Source organism: Budorcas taxicolor, chromosome 17 (assembly GCF_023091745.1).
Source record: "Budorcas taxicolor isolate Tak-1 chromosome 17, Takin1.1, whole genome shotgun sequence".
NCBI lineage: Eukaryota > Metazoa > Chordata > Mammalia > Artiodactyla > Bovidae > Budorcas > Budorcas taxicolor.
Window position 1 is genome coordinate 67999456 of NC_068926.1, and position 21671 is coordinate 68021126.

Below are 21671 nucleotides of genomic sequence, written 5' to 3' on the forward strand. Positions count from 1 at the left end.
TCGGAACACAACCCCAAATGGCTCCCCGCAGACGAGGCGCCACCGAGTTCTTAGACCCCGGCAGCTCTTGGCTGGCTCCGGCAAAGCTAATCGTGTTGCTAGCTCCACCGGGTTTCTAAAGCAAAGGGATGTTTCTGAGCTGTCACCCCTGAGAGTCCGGGCATACCAAGAAGGAAAAACTTAAGAGGGCAGTGGACGCAGATCAGACTTGGTAACTCGTCCCTAAGGAACTGGCCTAAGTCCCAAAGGGACAGAGCTATTTGGGCCTGCCCATCCAGCTAACTATGGAAGGGGTGGAGGGACCCGAGGGCAGCCGCCCCCTGTCACCCCTCCCTGGGTCGGGCATCAGGGCCCCGTCCCCACTCCGGGACACTTACCTTCTTCCGGGGCTGCCATTTCATCATATTTGTACAGCCGATATGTGGAACATCAAGATGCTGGCTGGGGGCTGGGGGCAGATGCAGGGCAGCGGCGACTCCAAGTCATGCTGCCTCCCTCCCACCCCCTAATTCTTTCCCATATTCACCGCGAAGGGAAAGAGCCCAGGAGAGTCCAGTCTTTTCGCCTTCAGTTCAGCGAAGTATCCCCAAACCAGGAACACGCTCCCCACGGGGCTAGGAAGTCCCAGCGGCAACCAGCGTACTCCAGCCAGAGCGGAGCATTTTCCCCTCGGGCCAGTGCCCGCAAAAGGAGCCTGCGGCAGGGGGTCTCCAAGCCGGCGCAGAGACCCTCCCTCAGAGAAGAGCCGGAGAACGCAAGCTGCTGCAGAAACCCAGTCGGGTTCCTGCCATCCAAACCCCTTTTGACGAATTCTCCTCTTCTCAAAAAAAGATTAGACAAGCAATCAAACCCTCACGCGCAGCCTGGAGCAATTCCCAAAATTCTGAGTGTATTTCTCGTTTGTAAAATTTAGCAAAGAAAATTCCAAAGATCTGTAATCAGAGCTTCTTTGCGCTGTTTTCTCTTCCTTCTTGGATAACTTGGGGAAAGGATCTACCCTTCCCGAAATGTCTACCTTCCCTTAACACTGTAAATAGGAAAACTTGGTTTGTGTGTTTAGATTTTTTTTTTTTTTTAATTCCCAAGAACCTTAGTGGGGAAAGGCTGGAAGGAAATCCTGCAAGAACCCAACTCCACAGCTCAGTCTGCACTAATGACTTCCTTCCCTTCAGTGCGAGCACAGCCTGCCCAGCTCCAGCCACACAGAGCAAATGGTTTCTGGGTCTTAGTGCCACGACATCTGCTTCAAAGCAAAAAGTAAAGCACACAGTTTCAGAGGCACCTCACAGGTCCCAAGGAATCAGAGCCAGAAGAGATCTACAGAAGCAGGAGACCATTTCAAAAGATCTTGATTTGTGAGTTATATCAATAGACCAAAGGGCTATATAATCTAAAAGTCTGACTTGAAGGAAAAAGATTTAAGGTATCTGACAAGATTAAAATTTTAATCAAAAGTAGACTCTGCTTCTCTAAATTTAGCACTGATTTTATTATTGCTATCAAGATTAAGTTTCATGCAGCATCTGTAAAATGATTCCATCCTACTTAAGGAGCTACATCTCCAAACACAAAATACAATGTAATTCTATTATTTGTCATCCAACATGTCTAGTAATTCTTATCACCATGAGGCTACTTTGATAGATGGGAATTAATGGGTAGTGTAAGCTACTAGAATACTAACTGATGTACATAATAAAAACGGCTGATGTACCATCACTCCATTGTTCCAACCACGTTTAACATATTACTCTCAAAGTTCTATAATATAATGCATTGGCAGGACTGACTGATGGGGATGATTATAAGCAGATAGGATACTAACAATATCAGATACAAATGTCATTAAAATACCCAAAACAGTTAACTAAAACAAATTATTTTTGAGTCTTTTTTTCTAAGCCTGAGTCTGAAATCTGATTATGAAATCATTATCTTTAAAAAAAATAATATTAGCAATTATAGCTAAAGGAATAAGCACTAGTTCTTAAGCCATAATCTACATCATAGGTACACATCAGCCTTACTGCTCTGCTCAATAAAACTACTAAGTGCCTATGATGTAAGCACCTGTTATTTGCCAGCCCCTGTTCCAGACACTAGAAATATGAGTAAGAGGCTGTCCCTGCTCTTAAAATTACATACTGCAGGCTGGAGTCACAAATAACACCAATACTCTGTGTATGTTCTAACATCCAAATCATTTTTCACAGCTTAACATGGATAGCTTAGTAACACGGAAGTTCAATAAACTCCAAACCAAATTCATTAATCTTCCCCAAAATCAGTTTCTCTTCCCAACTTTCCTATATCTGTCCATAGCACTGTTATTCTTCTAGGATCACAAACTAAAACTTTAATTAACATCATTCCTATGTCTAATCTATCACCAAGTCCTTTCCCTTCTTTCTTAGACATTGCTTTCAAATTCCTGCAACTGATATCTGAGGTCAGAGCCTCACAAAACAAACATATATTAAGTCTCAACTGGGTGCAAAACATCATATAGGATAGAAAGATATAAAACCAAGTCTCAACACTAGAAGAAGTTAAAAGAAGTTAGGACAGAGCTGAAGACCTATAAGAAGACAACCAGACATTTGCCTTGGTCAGTTAAACAAACGAGTTACGTGTTTAATAGCATTCCAAGAGACAGAAGAAGAAACCACTGTAAACAGGGATGGCCAAGGACGGTGTGACAAAGGAATCTGAAACAAAACTCAAAGGAGATACAACTCACTCTAGAGCCAAAAGCCAAGGTCCTTATCACACGCAGTAATGCTCTTCAGAATTGCAGAACTCACCTCCCACCCACTCTGCCCCTGACTTTCTCAGACCCTGCCCTACTGGCCACCTCACTGTCCCTCTTCCAGAACCACTCTTCCCCCAACACCTTCTTGGATCTCGCCCTCAGTCCCTTCAGTGCCATATCATATTGGAGAAGCTCTCTCACGGTCCCGCCTAAGCCACAGCACTGTGACCCACGCGCTGTTGCTGTCTCTCTTCCTCGGGCTGCTACAGTTACTCCACAGGCCTCATGGCATATATTAAGAGTTTATGAATTTAATTTCTTACATCCCCAAGAATGTAAGTTACAATGGAGCAGGAGCTTTGTCATAAAATCAACACCCAGTGAACAGTGCCTGATGCAATAGTCAATAAATATTTGTTGAATGAAATAACGAAAGAAAAGGATAAATAGTGTGAGCAAAGGAGGCAAGCCTATGTAAGATGTAGTCAAGATACAAAATATACCAATCTGCCTAAAATTAAAGCTTAAATATGAGAATGTTAGAGGCAGAATGTTTCTTGTTCAGCTCTGTAATCCTCAGGGGCCAGCATAGTGCCTGGCACAGTAGAGGTGCTCAATATTTATGGGACGAAAGAATGGAGGGAGCGTAGAGATTGAATGATGAATGAATGAAATTCCATTCCATTCCATATAAAGTAAAAGATACTTTGGCAAGGTACATTGGAACCAAATGGCAGGGAAGAATGTAAGGCAAAGAAATTTGGACTTTATCCTGTAGGAGGCAGGGCATTAAACGTATTAACAGTGGTCAAGAGGCACACTGAAGCAACATTTTTAAGCAATCTAACAAAATATTAACCATGACTTTATGAGGCTGCTTTGTACATAAACCTTTAGGTTTTTAAATTATGTGCATAGCTAAAATGTCTATAATGATCATTCGACAGATATCAAAACTGAAATCACAGGAGTTAACTGACCTTTTCAATGCCACGGGGCAAGTCAATGGTAATGGAAGGATCAGAATCCAGGGCATATAAACCAACACCTGAGTGATGGAGGCAGGAACCTACAGTTGGTTAGGAGTCAGAATAAAAGTTTCTATTTTTCACTCTGCCCCTGACTTGCTACACAACAAAAATTTTCAGAAGGGCAAGGCAGGTGACATGAATAAATGAAACAGGTGTAACATAAGAGAAAATTGTAAGGATTATAAATTCAGAGAAAGATAAATCATGAAAAAGAAGGAGTTACAACATAACACTAGTCAATTGATGTCATAGAGGAGTATCAGTCCAATGGTGCCAGATGCTCTAAATTTTCATGAGAAGCTAAAATTTTCCTGATTTTAACTGTTTGCTCAAAAGTTTTAAAGCATCCTAACAGGCCAAACAAAACATGCCTGTAGGTCTAAATTCCATCTGCAAGTCATAATTTGTGACTGTGGATTTAACTACTCAAGGTTTCACTTTCCCATATGTAAATTAAGAGACCTTCACGGTCCCTAATCTATGGGGTGATTTTCTGAGGGCATCTGTAAATCCATATGGATACCACACATGGTCTGTGGACTGAGGAGCTCAGATGCTGTCCCATGCTCAGATATTACTGGACTTAGTAAATTAAGACAGTTATTTAAATTGGCAGAGGGGGGCTCTGAGAACAGTGGATTGTAACAGGAAAGTCAACAGAGATATTTATGTTTTGATAAAAAGACATAATCAGTCTAAAACTTCAAGGTGATACAAGGTTTCAGTTGGTTTTCAATTTTTTAGGTATGCTTCCTTTGGGTTACTTATCTGTAAGGTATTTCTTCCCCCACTGACTGGTGAGTGTTTCGGCTTTCATTTAATAGGTGCCAACTGACAGAAGAAGCCCGTGGACAGAGGAGCCTGGCAGGCTACACAGTCCATAAGGTTGCAGAGTCAGACGCAACTGAAGCGACTTACCACAGCACAGCATTCAACAGAGGACCATCAGCTATAAGCCAGTAAATATGAAAACACTCTTAAATCATCTTGCTGTTCTTCTTTGTGCCTTTATTTATTTTGCTTAATCCAAACTGACTTAGTAATTATACCTGAAATATTTATAGAATTACTATCATACCAGTATACCTTCTCCTTTGAAAATTACTTATATAGAGCTACCAAGATAACACGACTCAGTGTAGCTTACTGTTTGAAAGATCCAGTGTCAGACAGTAAGAACACAATTTCTCAGATACGCAGCTACTAAAAGGCATCTGTACAACTCCATTTTTTAACACAGCACTTTGCAAATCACTTACCTAAAAGCAGATACTGTAAAACAGTCTATTAAAATAGTGTTTTCCTCAATAACTACTTGTCTATTCAAATCTGAACAAAAGCAAGAAAGAGGAAATGAATGGAGAAAACACACCTTTTTTCATTGTTGTGAATTTCTTCAAGATTTCCTAAGGAGTGATATGTCTGACACTGATCACAGGGTAAATGCCTGGAAAAGCCAGTCTCATAGTTATTTACATTTATTGTGTTTTAGAGTAATACACTCAATGTGAAACAGTATTTGGAAAATACATTAATTTTTCCAAAGACCTCTAAATCATTTTCAAGTATCTAAAGAGACATTAGGAAAGTAAAGGGATAAAGGTAGAAGTAGATTTGAGACCAAAAAATGTGGCCTCCTTAGTGATGCGTGTGTGCTCGGTCACTCAGTTGTGTCTAACTCTCGGCAACTCCATGGAGCCTATCCGACTCCACAGAATTTTCCAGGCAAGAATACTGGTGCGGGTTACCATTGCCTACTTGAGGGGATTTTCCCAACCCAGAGATTGAACCCACATCTCTTGCATCTCCTGCACTGGCAGGCAGATTCTTTACCACTGCACCACCTGGGAAGCCAATCACTAGTAACATTTCACACCACTGGGTGCTTTCAGAATATTAAACTCCTTGCTTTGCTTTAAAAAAAATAAAAAGAAAGAAAGAAAAGAAAGAGAGAGAACTTAATCTGTTATGGTAAGAATTCTGCCACACAACCAAGCAGATGTAGAACCATGTTCCCATTCCTTGGAAGTAAACTTCTCTACAACCTCCAGGGAGAATCACCTCTAATCACCTTAGCCACCTTGCTTCCTTCCACTATGTCAGACAGTGTCAGAGAAGCTGAAGCACAATCCTGTAAATTCAACACATACTGATGTAGGAGATAGATGGGCTCCAGGTTAGACATTTACAACTGGCCTCCTGTTTGCATTTCATGGGGCACAAAGAAGTGGGCTTCAGGCTGGATACAAACTATTAGCATTTTCTGAGACAAGAGATGGTGGGCTCCAGTTAAAGCATTTACAATCAGCCTCCTATTTACTCTTCGAACAACAGAAACAGGGTAAATAGCCAGTATTTGTCTCTTGCAAACACTTTAAGGTAAGAGTCATGCAATAGTCAAGGTAACAGTCACAGCAAGGACAAAGAAGAGTAAAACCCTGTTTGATTAAAGGATCTCTGTTACCCACTCTCTGGGGACAAGGGAAACACTACATATACACAGAAAGGCTCCCTATGGGTCAAAACTCAAGGGATAACGCCAGGCCATAATGAGCTGTGGTTCTCCCAGAAGCCTTCACGTTGAGATCCATCTTGGCTCAGGGATGTGTGCCCATCTAGGGGAGGGTCCCAGCATACGTCAGGTGTAGAGAAAGAAACCAGATAATTGGCCTGAAAGAAGACAAAGACCCGGAAGAGCTGACCTATGTAAACGACTCACCATATCGTTACTTCGCTCCCCCTCACTGGGGGGACACCTACACCCTTCCTCTCCGGGTGTGCATCTCCGCCTCGCTTCTGCCTTAATTCAACACACCTTTTCTCTATGTGCTCTCCGACCTGTTGCTGTGCTGTGCCTCTAGTAATAAGCTTTGTACCTGCATTTACAGTTTCTGCCTCCGTGATAAATGCATTTTTCACTGGGGGTAAAAATCCATGGAAAAATAGTTTCTAGCCTCCAGCCCTTTGCTGGTCTGGTGGCTAGGATTCCTGGTTCTCATCCAGACTATCCAGGTTCAATTCCTGGGTAGGGAACTAGAGCTCACTTCACGCCATGGCTCACTGCTGCCTCACCAAGATCAGACTGAGTAGTCATTCTATACAAGGGACTCTACTAGGTACTGTGAAAGGAGACAAAAATAAATCAGATGATTTTTGCCCTTGAAGACAGAGCAGTCTGGTGGAGGTTGAAGGAGAAGACAAGTACACTACTAACAAAAACAACAATAACAATAGCAGCTAACCCTTACTGACGTTGCCATTCATCTGACTTTAAGACTCCAAGCTCTTAGAGCAAGCTAAGTGCTAGAAGACGAAATAATTAAGGGCATATTCTCTCATTAAGACTCAGTTCAGTTCAGTCGCTCTGTTGTGTCCGACTCTTTGCGACCCCATGAACTGCAGCACGCCAGGCCTCCCTGTCCATCACCAACTCCCGGAGTTCACTCAAACTCATGTCTATCGAGTCGGTGATGCCGTCCAGCCATCTCATCCTCTGTCATCCCCTTCTCCTCCTGCCCCCAATCCCTCCCAGCATCAGAGTCTTTCCCAATGAGTCAACACTCCGCATGAGGTGGCCAAAGTATTGGAGTTTTAGCTTCAGCATCAGTCCTTCCCAAGAACACCTAGGACTGATCTCCTTTAGAATGGACTGGTTGGATCTCCTTGCAGTCCAAGGGACTCTCAAGAGTCTTCTCCAACATCACAGTTCAAAAGCATCAATTCTTCAGCGCTCAGCTTTCTTCACAGTCCAACTCTCACATCCATACATGACCACAGGAAAAACCATAGCCTTGACTAGATGGACCTTTGTTGGCAAAGTAATGTCTCTGCTTTTTAATATGCTGTCTAGATTGGTCATAACTTTCCTTCCAAGGAGTAAGCGTCTTTTAATTTCATGGCTGCAGTCACCATCTGCAGTGATTTTGGAGCCCAGAAAAATGAAGTCTGACACTGTTTCCCATCTATTTGCCAGGAAGTGATGGGACTAGATGCCATGATCTTCGTTTTCTGAATGTTGAGCTTTACGCCAACTTTTCACTCTCCTCTTTCACTTTCATCAAGAGGCTTTTTAGTTCCTCTTCACTTTCTTCCATAAGGATGGTGTCATCTGCATAAATGGGGTTCTTGATATTTCTCCCAGCAATTTTGATTCCAGCTTGTGCTTCTTCCAGCCCAGCATTTCTCATGATGTACTCTGCTTATAAGTTAAATAAGCAGGGTAACAATATACAACCTTGATGAACTCCTTTTCCTATTTGGAACCAGTCTGTTGTTCCATGTCCAGTTCTAACTGTTGCTTCCTGACCTGCATATAGGTTTCTCAAGGGGCAGGTCAGGTGGTCTGGTATTCCCATCTCTCTCAGAATTTTCCAGTTTACTGTGATCCACACAGTCAAAGGCTTTGGCATAGTCAATCAAGCAGAAATAGATGTTTTTCTGGAACTTTCTTGCTTTTTCCATGATCCAGCGGATGTTGGCAATTTGATCTCTGGTTCCTCTGCCCTTTCTAAAACCTGCTTGAACATTTGGAAGTTCACGGTTCACGTATTGCTAAAGCCTGGCTTGGAGAATTTTGAGCATTACTTTAACAGGCAAATTTGACCTTGGAATACGGAATGAAGCAGGGCAAAGGCTAATAGAGTTTTGCCAAGAGAACGAAAACTGGTCATAGCAAACACCCTCATTAAGACTATGAGAGCCCTAAAGAGTAATTAATTCTGACTGTTGTAACTAAGAAAGGGTTTAGTGGAGAGGTGGCACAGTATCCTTTCAGCAAGCAGAGAAGAGGTTGGAGAAGGAATGTGCCAGACTGAAGGAACACAGCGTGAGCCAAAACACGGAGGCATGAAAACATGGACCACATCAGTAAGTCACCTTATTGACCTGAGACACATAACACAAGGCAAGGCATAGTGTACTGAAGGTTAGAGGGCTGTGAATGCTATTGCCTTAACAATAATAACTATCATTTATTGAGTATGTACCAAGCACAGAAGCCTTTTATATGTATATGTTTTTATTTGTTGATTCTTAATACCTTTATGAGGAGGAACTATCATTATGCCCATTTTACAGAAGAGGAACTTAAGACTAATGGGTTAACCGCCAAAGAATTCCCAAAGAATCATGGCTAGAAGAAAGGAAACTGGAGTCAGATTCTCAAGTCTCGTTCTTAACTCCTGACTTACAAGGGTGAGCAGCATAGGTTCTTAATTAAGGCATCAGCAAATCTATTTGAGTTTCATGCTAACTCTGAAAGTATACTGTGAAGGACAGAAGAGCATATGAGAATAATAAAGACAGAAAAGCCAAAGAAGTTTCTGTTGCAATAGCTCAGGAAGGGATGAAGAGGTCTTGAATTAGGGCAGCAGAAACAGAGAAAGGCCCTTCTTGAGAGACATTTCACAAGTAAAACATGGCCTAGGCTTCCAGGGTGGTTCAGATGGTAAAGAATCTCCCTACAATGCAGGAGACCCATGTTCGATCCCTGGGTTGGGAAGATCTCCTAGAGAAGAGAATGGCTACCCATTCCAGTATTCTTACCTGAAGAATTCCATGGACAGAGGAGCCTGGCAGGCTACAGTGAGGTCACCAAGAGTCAGACACAACTGAGTGACTAACACACATACAACACCAAAAGGGAAGTTGTTACATGAAAGAGACAGAGAAGGAAGGATTTAAAGATGATCCCTAAATTTTTCACCATCTTTTAGAAAAAGAGATAACCCATTAACTAAGGTATCGGTCACAGAAAGAACAGGTAGGTATTAAATTCAGTTTGGGACTTCTGGGTCTAAGGTAGTCATGAGAGATTCACAAGAATGTAAACTAGGCAGGTGGAGGTACTGCCTGGAGCTAAGGATATATATCTGTATCTACAGCTATAGCTATTAAGAGATTTGTAGTTCATTTACATAATGATGACATGTATAAAGCTTTGGTGAAAAAAGAAAAAATACAATATAATTCACTGCTCAGTTGGGATGGGTGGGACACCTGCCCAGTTTCCTGAGGCAGCATTTTTAAGTTGGCTAATTATGCCTGGTTCAAACTCTAGATCCACCAACTAGCTATCTGACCTTGGGTTACTTCATTTTTCTGTACTTCAATTCCCAACTTTGTAAAATAGAGATAATAATAGCAAAGTATGGTTGTTGGGAGTTTTTAATTATATATGTAATTATACACACACATACACATATATAATATATCCTGTATGTATGTTTACTGTTTGTGTTACTGTTGTTGTTTTACTATGCTAACACTGACTTGATTTTTTTTCTCTCTTTATCACACCAAGGATTTTGTATTGATTATATATTAAGGGCCACACCTGTCAGGTTCTAATTTTCATGTATTTCAGTGGTAAAATCATTTTTCTAATGAGACTTCTGCTTCTGTTCATGACACAGCAACTGGGATCAGGCGTACTCTCCTAGCATATCTAGAAAACTGGATAAAATACAGGAAAAACCCTGTTTTTTGTACTATTTCAGACAACAATATGCACATAGTCCATGAACCTTGAGAGAAGCAAAACAAATGAGGTAACCCCTGTGATCACCCTGGATTTCTGCCTGGAGGCACTTTCCGGACCCCAGAGGAGGAAAGGGATCCCAAGCAGAGCACAATGGTCTTGAGGAGTCAGAGTCTGAGGATGCCAAGGAAGCTGGAACATTCAGGGCAGAGAAATGAAGAAAATGTGGACATGCTTCTCTAGAAATCAACAGACGGTCTTCTTGAGTTTTGGATGAATACAAAGTTGCCCAAAATAGGGTAAAACTCCATGAGGCTAAGTGAAGGAAAGCTGTAAGATGAATAACTGTCAGAACTCTCTAGGGCTGTAAGTCTTTTAAGTTCCAGTAGCTAGAGTGGAGGGACTACCTGGAGCATTCAGTAGAGACCTCAGAAGAGTCATTTCTCAATAGAAGAGGTTAATGACACTAAAGTATACTGTAAACCTACCCCGACAAAGTTTAAAAACCAGTCTTGAAAAAAGCACATTGAATCTACAAGTAACTTAACTATTCGGCAGAACAAAGTTCAATACTCTTTGAAGGAAGACAACAAAATCTACCACTCAATGAAAAAGTCCAGCATTCAATTAAAGGACATGGGTAGTAAACTGGAAATACTTTATCTCTTTGGTAAATAATGAATCATCTATGTTAAGAATACCATGACTCCATGACTGTGTTACAATTTTCTCATATAGATCAGATCAATGGACTACAATATTCTGGGCTACAATTTTGTTATTTCTCTCTACCAGGTAGCCATAGCTATAGAGCATGCATAATTGGTGCTATATAATTTATCAACCTGGGAAAAATTTCAGCATATGTTATCTTTACTTAGAATTCATAGGATTTATCTCAAGTCAGTTCAGTGGTCAGTTATTTGAGCAGAACATACAGCTTTGGGTTTATCAACCTTCTTAAAGGAAACCTGAATGTGCAGGGGCAGTGTTTTATTATGCTAAATTTAACATAGTAAAGAAGCTTGAACAGGGGGCTTATTTACTTGTGTGTTTTTAAGCAAAAATGACTACAATTTCTCTGGTTATGGTTAAAAGGAACACAGGGAAAGTAGATCTCGTTTCCATGCTATGGCAGGATAAAGGCTATTAGAGAAGAAAGTCAATAGAAGAAAATATGACTCTTGAAGTCCATTTGAAAGCGCTGACTTGTTGCTACTCTGTAATTAAGAAACAACCAAATAGGTGACACTCACAAAATGGACACCTATGTATGGTAGTTGTTGAACTCCCTGGCAAGAATAGTAAGACAGAGAATTTACTCTGGCAGGACCCACAGCAGCAGCTAGCTACTGTGATCATCGGTACCAGGGAGCTCATCATGACCTACAACATCCAGCTCCAGGATAAAGCAGTGTGCTGCGGGCCCATTATGGCTGAATTCCATGTACCTTTGGATTAAAACAGTCACAATTATTTTCTGTTAAACTTGCAACCAAGGGCTTCCCTGGTAGCTCAGCTGGTAAAGAATCACCTGCAGTGCAGGAGACCCCAGTTCAATTTGTGGATCAGGAAAATCTGCTGGAGACGGGATAGGCTACCCTCTCCAGTATTCTTGGGCTTCCCTGGTCACTCAATTGGCAAAGAACCTGCCTGCAATGCGGGAGACCTGGGTTCAATCCCTGGGTTTGGAAAGATCCCCAGGAGAAGGGAATGGCTACCCACTCCAGCATTCTGGCTTGGAGAAATCCATGGACTGTATAGTCCATGGGGTTGCAAAGAGTCAGACACAACTGAACGACTTTCACTTGCAACCAAGAACTGTGCTTGACTCACATAAACAGGTTTGATTTTGTTTATATGGGAACACAAGTTTTTCTTGCATGAACATATAGGAATGAATAGATATGTATGTATGCTGGAGAGCTCCAAGGCAGAGTCTTCTGCCTATAAATACTCCCTCAGATTTCAGCTAGCCCCAAGTCTCTAAATATCACCTCTTAATTGACGACATTCATATTTATACATCAAATTCCTACCTGTCTGAGCTCCAGACTTATATGAATAGCTGCCTACTCAACATCTTCACTAAGACATCTAACAGAACATCTCAGACATCTCAACAAAACTCTTGGTTTCCCCTCAGTAATCTGGTCATTCTTCATTCTTTATTTTATCTCAGTTAATGGCATCTCTATTCCTCTAGCAGCTCAGGCCAAAAAATTAAAACAGTTACTTTGGATTCCACTCCTATGCTTGCCCTCAACATCTAACCCATTAGCAAGTCCTCAACTTTCTACCTACAAATTCTAACTCATATTCTGCCACTTCGCATCACCTCTACCCCTTCCTCTTTAGCCACAGTAGTCATGGATATCAACTGGATGACAACATGAGCTTCACTCTGCCTCCTGTGATCCACTCTCTCTGTGAAAGTGAATGTCACTCAGTCATGTCCAACTCTTTGTGACTCCATGGACTATGGTCAGAATACTGGAGTGGGTAGCCATTCGCTTCTCCAGCGGATCTTCCCAACCCAAGGATCTAACTCGGGTCTCCCGCATTGCAGGTGCATTCCTTACCAGCTGAGCCACAGGGGAAGCCCAAGAACACTGGAGTGGGTCACCCATCCATTCTCCAGTGGATCTTCCCGACCCAGGAATCGAACCAGGGTCTCCTGCATTGCAGGTGGATTCTTTACCAGCTGAGCTACCAGGGAAGCCAGAATGATTTTTAAATAATATAAATTAGATCATGCAGTTCCCCATTTGAAAACTGCTTAAGGCTTCCCTCTGCACAAAGCGCTTCCCTGGTGGTTCAGATGGTAAAGCGTCTGTCTGCAATGCAGGAGACCCGGGTTCAATCCTTGGGTTGGGAAGATCCCCTGGAGAAGGAAATGGCAGCCCACTCCAGTATTCTTGCCTGGAAAATCCCATGGACGGTGGAGCCTGATAGGCTACTGTCCATGGGGTCACAAAGAGTCAGACACGACTGAGCAACTTCACTTTTACTTTGCAAAAAGTATAAAAATACAAAGCCTCTACCACGTCCTGCAAGGCCATACATCATCTAGCCTCTACTTTTCACCCTCATCTCTTACCATACTTTTCTTTAACTGTGGCCAGACCTGCCTTCTTATGCTTCCTTCATGACCTCAGTGGTTACAGTTATGTCTGCCTGGAAATCTCTTCCTCCAGAGTAGGTATTCCTTCTCAATATTTTGAGTCTCTTTTCAAATATAAATAGCAAGTCCTCAAGGAGTACTCCTGAACAAAATCAACTCCCCACTCCAAATTCACTATATATTCTCTTGTTTTCTTCAAGCCACATCCACATATTATGGTTTGAAAATGAATTATTTACTCATTTGATCACTATGTCACCCAACAGATTCTAAGGTCTAGAGAGTGATATCTGTATCGCTCACCACTCTAAGTCCAGTACTTCAAACAGGTCCCAACATATTAAGTACTCATTAAATATTCATTCAATGAATCACTGAATTTAATGCTAGCCATAAAATAAGATTAAATAGACAGAATTTCCTTTAGCAATAAAATTTTCAGCACAGCATTTACTCATTTACTAAAGGATTTGAGCAAGCTTCAGGAGATGGTGAAGAACAGGGAAGCCTGGCGTGCTGCAGTCCATGGGGTCACTAAGAGTCAGACACGACTAAGCGACTGAACAACACTTGGAAATACCTTCAGATCTGAAAGATACACTCTCCCAAGTAATGCCAGAAGGAGCTTTTCCCCTTAAATCAGTACTACGCTCTGGCCTAAGTCTGAAAATGCTTAAGTGAAAAAATATAAGCTTCTGAAATATAATTATTGTCCAATAATGTTTTTTAGTGCAAGAACTTCAGTACTATCAATTTCTATTTTCATTTGTATTAAAGAGAATTTTTTGTTACCTAAAAATGGGTGGATAAAACGATCTTTAGATAGTTTAATAAATAAATTAAAAACACTTTGAAAACCTTAGATGAAGTACAAATCACTTGTCAAAAGTACAATCTTATTTGTCAAAACATGAAAATGAGAAAAGAGAAGACACAGAAATAACAGGCTCAGAGCTGCCAAACTGACAGGCTGTCTTAAGTGAGATAGTCAAAACATTCATATGCTAATTTTTTAAAGTGCTGTCTATCTGGCCATTGATATAAAAACAAGACAGGGCTTTTTCTTCCAACTTCAAGAGTACATGAATGGGCCAGATAGTGGACACTGATTACCAAATTAAGGAACAGCAGTTAAGATCGTAAAGAATTTTCTGTTTATTCTGAATGCACATATAAGACAAAAACTAACTTGCATGAAAGGTATTTCAGAAGATCCACCTCCCACAGAAACACTCTTATCATCTAACACAATTACTGGTAGTGTTCTGCACACAGGACACAGTACAAAAGATGACTGTCCACGTTAGTAGCTGGGATTAGCTATACATTGTAAATGGCAAAGGTTGAACAGCAAATAACTACCAAAGTAAGTTAAAAGGTTAAACCAAAATGTACCAACAATATTTTAAATTATTTTCCTTTTTCATTTAGTATCTTAAAGTGTTTTCAGGTTCACCTTTCTACTCAGTAGTCCTCTCTCTTACAACACTAACAATTCTAAACAAAAGAGCACCTCCTTGAAATGCTCCGTTCACTGGGCTTATGAATCTATCATCCTCAAATCTATTAGCAAATCAAATCAAATCTATCATCAAATCAAAACCCACTTCCTGGGATGCTACACAAATCCAGTCTAGAAATATTACTGAAGTTTTGTTCAAATTTGCTTTGGTAAGAATGCTAATGTTTCCAGACTTAGATTCAGATGTTCTGCTGCTAAAAAAGAAGGTGACACATACTGTATGGTTCCATTTATGCAAAATGTCCAGAACAGGCAAATTTGTAGAGACAGAAAGTCAACTGGTGAGTGGTTGCCAGGGTTGGGCGGGGGAGGGGTGGGGAGTGGGGGGCTGGAGAGGGAAGGGGGAGTTGGGGAGCGGTTAGGAGACAGGAAGAATGGCTGCTAATGGGTATTTCTTTGGAGATAGATGGAAATGATTTAGAATTGTATAGTGGTTACACAACTTACTGAATAAAAGAAAAACCACTAAATTATACACCCTTAAAAGGGTAAACTTTATGGTATGTAGGGACTTCCCAGGTGGTCCAGTGGCTAAAACTCTGTGTTCCCACTGCAGGGGGCCCGGCTTCGATCCCTGATCAGGGAATTAGAAACTTTATGGTATGTAGTTATTCCCTGGTGGCTCAGATGGTAAAGCGTCTGCCTGTAATGCGGGAGACCCAGGTTCAATCCCTGGGTTGGGAAGATCCCCTGGAGAAGAAAGAAAATGGCAACCCACTCCAGTACTCATGCCTGGAAAATTCCATGGATGGAGAAGCCTGGTGGGCTACAGTCCATGGGGTCGCAAAGAGTTGGACACGACTGAGCAACTTCACTTCACTTTCACTTATGGTATGTAAAAAGTATCACAATAAAGCCTTATTTTTTAAAAAAGTGATCAGTTTTCCCCAATTCACAGAAAATTTCAGTTCAGTTGCTCAGTTGTGTCAGACTCTTTGCAACCCCATGAACCGCAGCACGCCAGGCCACCCTGTCCATCACCAGCTCCTGGAATCCACCCAAACCCATGTCCATTGAGTCGATGATGCCATCCAACCATCTCATCCTCTGTCGTCCCCTTCTCCTGCCCTCAATCCTTCCCAGCATCAGGGTCTTTTCAAATGAGAAGAGGTCTTTTCACCTCTTTGCATGAGGTGGCCAAAGTATTGGAGTTTTAGCTTCAGCATCAGTTCTTCCCAAGAACAACTAGGACTGATCTCCTTTAGGATAGACTGGTTGAATCTCCTTGCTGTCCAAGGGACTCTCAAGAGTCTTCTCCAACACCACAGTTCAAAACCATCAGTTCTTTGGCGCTCAGCTTGCTTCACAGTCCAACTCTCACATCCATACATGACCACTGGAGAAACCATAGCCTTGACTAGATGGACCTTTGTTGACAAAGTAATGTCTCTGCTTTTCAAAATGCGGTCTAGGTTGGTCATAACTTTCCTTCCAAGGAGTAAGCGTCTTTTAATTTCATGGCTGCAATCACTATCTGCAGTGATTTTGGAGCCCAAAAGACAAAGTCCACTGTTTCCCCATCTATTTGCCATGAAGTGATGGGACCAGATGCCATGATCTTCGTTTTCTGAATGCTGAGCTTTAAGCCAACTTTTTCACTCTCCTCTTTCACTTTCATCAAGAGGCTCCTTAGTTCTTCTTCACTTTCTGCCATAAGGGTGGTGTCATCTGCATATCTGAGGTTATTTATATTTCTCCCAGCAATCACAGAAAATTTAAGTTAATATATAATTCTCTTTATTTAAAACTCTTCCTCTCATAAATTTTTAACTCTTTGGCATGAGCTATCATTCTCCTTCTAGCATCAGACAACAAAAATAAAAATTCATCAGACTGACATCAGCATGGAAAGTTGAGAGAACAGATCAACAACATTCTCGGTTGAATGAGTTATTTTATTCATGGACATGTGCTGATGATATTAATTTATTGTAACCATTTTCTATAATTATCATCTATAGAGTATCTAAAAGATAAAATATGTCAATATTTCACATTATTCTACTAAGAACACCATGGCTCTATATGGTATCTTGTTTAGACACATTAGAGCAAATGAAACAGAACAAAGCTGAAAAGGCCAAATAAAGATGAAACTAACCTTTATAACAATATATGCTAGCCTAATATGGTTCATCTGTGACTACAAACTCTTAAAAAAAAAAAATAACCTGTACACAAACTTTTCTGACTGCCTCCAAAAAATAGATGGAAAGGTTGTTTCCTATAATTCTCACCAACTTTAGCATCACTAACTCAAAGATAAGATTTTTAAATTCCAATCCTAAAACACAGTGACTATTCCGTGTCAGAATCAGTTCCAACTGAAGAAAAAGAAATCTTAAAAAAAAAACCCTCTGCTTCCTGAAGTAGTCAGATCTTAATGACAAGTAACAGTCACAATTTTCACACCTGCCAAGTGTAATGCTACTTATTTTATTGTACTCTCACTTATTCTATATCTTAGTCAACTTACTTAGACTTTCTACATATAAAATGTTTCTACATATATAACATATAAATGTTATATTTATATATAAATTTATATATAAATGTTTCTACATATAAAATATTTTGCCTTAATTTTATATAAAATCTTGCTTAAAGTTTTACCTCAAAAAGCTTAGAGTAAAATTCTAAATAATAATAAAAATGCATTTAAATGGATAAGGGACCTGGGTCTGAGGACTGAGAAACAGAGGGAGGATGAAAGGATGAAAGGAAAGGAAGAAAGATAATAAATTCATCCAAAAAGCAAAACCTAGGAGATTTTAGCTTGAAGATAGTATGGACTTCATTTAAACTTATATGTAAAAACTACTGAAATGGGTGAGACAATTTGAAAAATTCCAGATATATCTAAGACTATTTTTTTTTATTCTTTTTTTTTTGTATAGTTTATTTTTTTAACTTTAAAATCTTTAATTCTTACATGTGTTCCCAAACATGAACCCCCCTCCCACCTCCCTCCCCATAACATCTCTGTGACTATTTTTCAATAACTTTCTCAATAATCTCCCCAGAAATAGAAGTTCTAATACAAACCAGGATTTGGTAAAGACAGAAACATCAAAAGATATGTTACTAAATAAGAGGCTTTAATCTTTTTTAAAGGTCAGTTTCTGAAAGGTAATACTGAAATATTCACCCCATTAATAAAAGGGTAGTCTTATTTCACCAGGTCATTAATGCATCATGTATCCCAGTAAAAGATTATTAAAAGCCACAAAGATCTCCTACATGTGTGTGTGTGTTTTGACAGAGGGAGGTGGAAGTGGTAAGCGGTTTAGCTTGGGAGTTTTTATATTCCTACTCCAAATCTTACTCTTTTTTTCTAACACAGAATCTAAAGAAAGTAAGTGGAACCTGACACAAACTGCCTTGCCCTCCAACCTTTCTCTCAAAGTGCCACCTACTTACCTCTTCCAGGTCAGGTCAAGTCCACTCATACTCCAAGATCAGTTTCTGTTTTTTGCAGAAAATATATATTAGCAAGCTCATTTCTTGTTACTATTGTTGTTCCGTATTAGCAACGTAATCAATTATCTTATGTTTAATCCTCAATCTCCTTATCCAATCACTTGGTACCTACTCCTTATCCAGGTTTTTTCTTCCCTGTCTCTGACTACTCAGAAATCTCACCCAAAGCCTGGCTCTTGCCCTCATGAACAACTTGATACCTGACCTATATATTGTCTGACTCTGATCTGCTGGGTGTATCTTCTGTTCTGGACTGTCCTCTGCTCTCAAACAGCCCAGACTTGGTTGTAGCTATTAATTTCAAGGTTGTCCTTTCAGGAAATGTTCCTTGTCCTATGGAGGAGGAATACGGAAGCGGAGGAATATGTTCATTGAAAAAAGACATTAAATAACAAACAAATTTTCTTATGTGGTTAAAAGAATTAAAAAAATTAAGTTTTACCACAATTTAAAAAATTTGAAAATAAAACAAAACAAATACAGAAGTGAACCTCAGACTATATGGGAAAATAATAGCTCTCTGATGAGACCCCTAAAAAGAAATACAAATAAGATTATCAGGATAAAAGCTGAATAAATGAAAGAAGCCAGGTCAGAGTTGAACTATATTAACATGAAGGTTTTAGATTTAGGATGTTTAAGTCCAGAGATAAGGTCACAGGTAAAGGTTGATTATGGTGAGATACTTTTTTGTTAAACTAGTTGTAATTATAAAGTTAAAATATATTATGGTAAAATGTGAAGATAGAAGACTACAAAATAAAAAATTTAACTTCTCCTTCCCATTACTGCCTGAACTGTTCCATGCATATTCAAACATTTTTTTCAACTCACATGGTAACACTTTACATATGGACTTGTAACTTGTTTCTTCAGCCGAAAGAAGATCTATGACATGTCATGCGCTACCTCCACTAATTTATAATGGCTACAGTCTCTTGGACTGCAAGGAGATCCAACCAGTCCATTCTGAAGGAGATCAGCCCTGGGATTTCTTTGGAGGGAATGATGCTGAAGCTGAAACTCTAGTACTTTGGCCACCTCATGCAAAGAGCTGACTCACTGGAAAAGACTCTGATGCTGGGATTGGAGGCAGGAGGAGAAGGGGACGACAGAGGATGAGATGGCTGGATGGCATCACTGACTCAATGGACGTGAGTCTGAGTGAACTCCAGGAGTTGGTGATGGACAGGGACGCCTGGTGTGCTGTGATTCACAGGGTCGCAAAGAGTCGGACACAACTGAGCGACTTAACTGACTGACTGACATTATATTCAAAATACAATAATTAATCATTGAGAGTATCTGTAGTAAGAGAAACTCATTCACCATTTGGATATCCCACCAGCTGTTCAAGCACATTAGAATACATACAAACGGGCCCCATAAGGCTGAAGAATTTATATCTCTCACAAATTTCGAGGTGATGCTGCTCCTGTCTAAAGACTACACTTTAAGAATTACTAGGCAATGAATAGTTGATCTGCTCTGATAATTTGAGAAAACAAGCAGAAAGAGACAACAGTGGAATAGGTTAAACTCCCGTCAACTGGCATGGCAAAGATATAAGAACTTCCAAATTCAGTTATCATAGAAGGTGACTTGGGATATCTTGCTGGTACCTTACCCAGGAAGACTGCCTGGAGGCAAGAGGATTCCAGTAGCAGGGGGCTTTAGAGTGTATCACTAGAGGTGGACCCTCAGAGAGGCTGGAAGAGACAGAACTGGAACTTAGTTTCTCATATTAAGAAACTGCAATGGAGACGTTCCTAAAGGGCCCTTCAAAATAATCATACATGTGCCTCCATAAGAGAACTAGCATTTGGACACCTGCCAATGGACACCAGAGAAACTGCAACAATCAACACTGAGTGAGCTACAACTGGACCAGTTAAGTGAGACATTAAACTCTTTACACTTCCTTCCTTCTAACTCACTGGGAGAGCTAGAGATCCAGAAGAGGTAGAGAAATTTTTCGTTTTAATAAATTTATTTATTTTAATTGGAAAATTTTTTTCATGATGAAGCCTGAGCCACTGGCTTTGGACAAAGGGGACGGGAAGAACTTTAAACTGGATATACTATTGGAGTTTTAAACTGGAATTTTTTAAATATTCTAAAGTATACACAAAGTTATGGAACTGAGAATCTGCTCAAAAAGAGGGGTTTCACAGAACATGGTTAGGGAAGTGATTACAGGAAAACAAAGCCATATCATGCTTGTAGCTCCAAAGGTGGTTAAGGGAGCCAGATGCTAATTTATCATATCAGCATCTTCATTTTCCTGATTATGTGTCTATCTTTTACAGTCTCTTGATGATGCTTACTTTTCAATTTAGTTTAGGAAAGATTTTCCCTATCTATGAAAAAGACTAAATTAGTGTATGGTAAGATTTTGTTGGCCTTCATTTGCTCACTTCAAAAGAGAGAAAAAAAAATCCTCACGCTTTTATCTTCCTTAGAACATAATTTAAAATGAAATACCCTTCTTCTCTCTCAGTATCAGAACTTGAATTTCATCTTTACTTTTTCTATTACTATCTCTAAGCTACCCTATTATCATTTCATTTTCAACACTGGAAGAGATGATATTTACCCGATGTTGATCCTCCCAGGATTTTTACATCTACCTAACTAAACTACAGCATTCTTCAGTGCTTTAATATCCTCTTTGAGAACAGAAGGAAGAAATACTACTTGGAAGCCATTTATATTAAGCCAAATTTCAACTCACAAAAGAATCTGAAATGACTTGATAGTGTGGTCTTTTATAGACTTCACACCAGATGCTTTCCATTTTATAGACTCCCCCAAATTTCTTACTGTTGTTGTGTGCCTCTGTGTCCAATGATCATATATAATCAGCCGAACCATAAAACATCATAGATTTACATTTCTGGTTACTGACTTAGGTTTACAAACTTTGGTTTCTCTCATTCGGGAGAAAAAATTCTTCTTCAGCTGTCTTACTGAAACACAATCACTAGAGTAAACTCTATACGTAAGAAAATCGCAGGAATACATCAGGTCAGATATAAATAGTGAGAAGAAAACCAGAAGCTAACTTTTAATTTTTAAAAGCATATATCTAAATGCTAGAAGTGGTCAATTAACCAAGCTTATAATAGGTACAAAGTAAGTCTTATTTGAGGATGCTTATGTTAGCCAGGGTTAGCTTTAGCTTCAGGGACTAGATAACTCAAAATAACAGTGGCTTATCTAAGACAGAAATTTAACTTTCTCCTATATAAACAAAGTGCAGAGATTATAAGTTCAAGGCTGAC

General features: G+C 40.1%; 1 protein-coding gene and 1 non-coding gene across 4 annotated transcripts in view; one reads left to right on the forward strand and one right to left on the reverse strand.

Annotated features, from left to right (window-relative positions):
• Nucleotides 1–21671, reverse strand: part of TTC28 (tetratricopeptide repeat domain 28) — a 557344-nt gene that overhangs the window by 409312 nt on the left and 126361 nt on the right. The window contains exon 1 of one of the 3 annotated variants that reach the window (XM_052654611.1): nt 378–456. The exons of the other annotated variants lie outside the window; for them this stretch is intronic. Coding sequence (XP_052510571.1) covers nt 378–404 — 27 coding nt within the window. The 5' untranslated portion in view covers nt 405–456. Of the gene's footprint in view, nt 1–377; nt 457–21671 lie in introns of those variants that run through there. 3 annotated transcript variants of the gene reach the window in all.
• Nucleotides 15520–15591, forward strand: TRNAY-GUA (transfer RNA tyrosine (anticodon GUA)). The gene has a single exon. It is a non-coding gene; the product is annotated as a tRNA-Tyr (tRNA).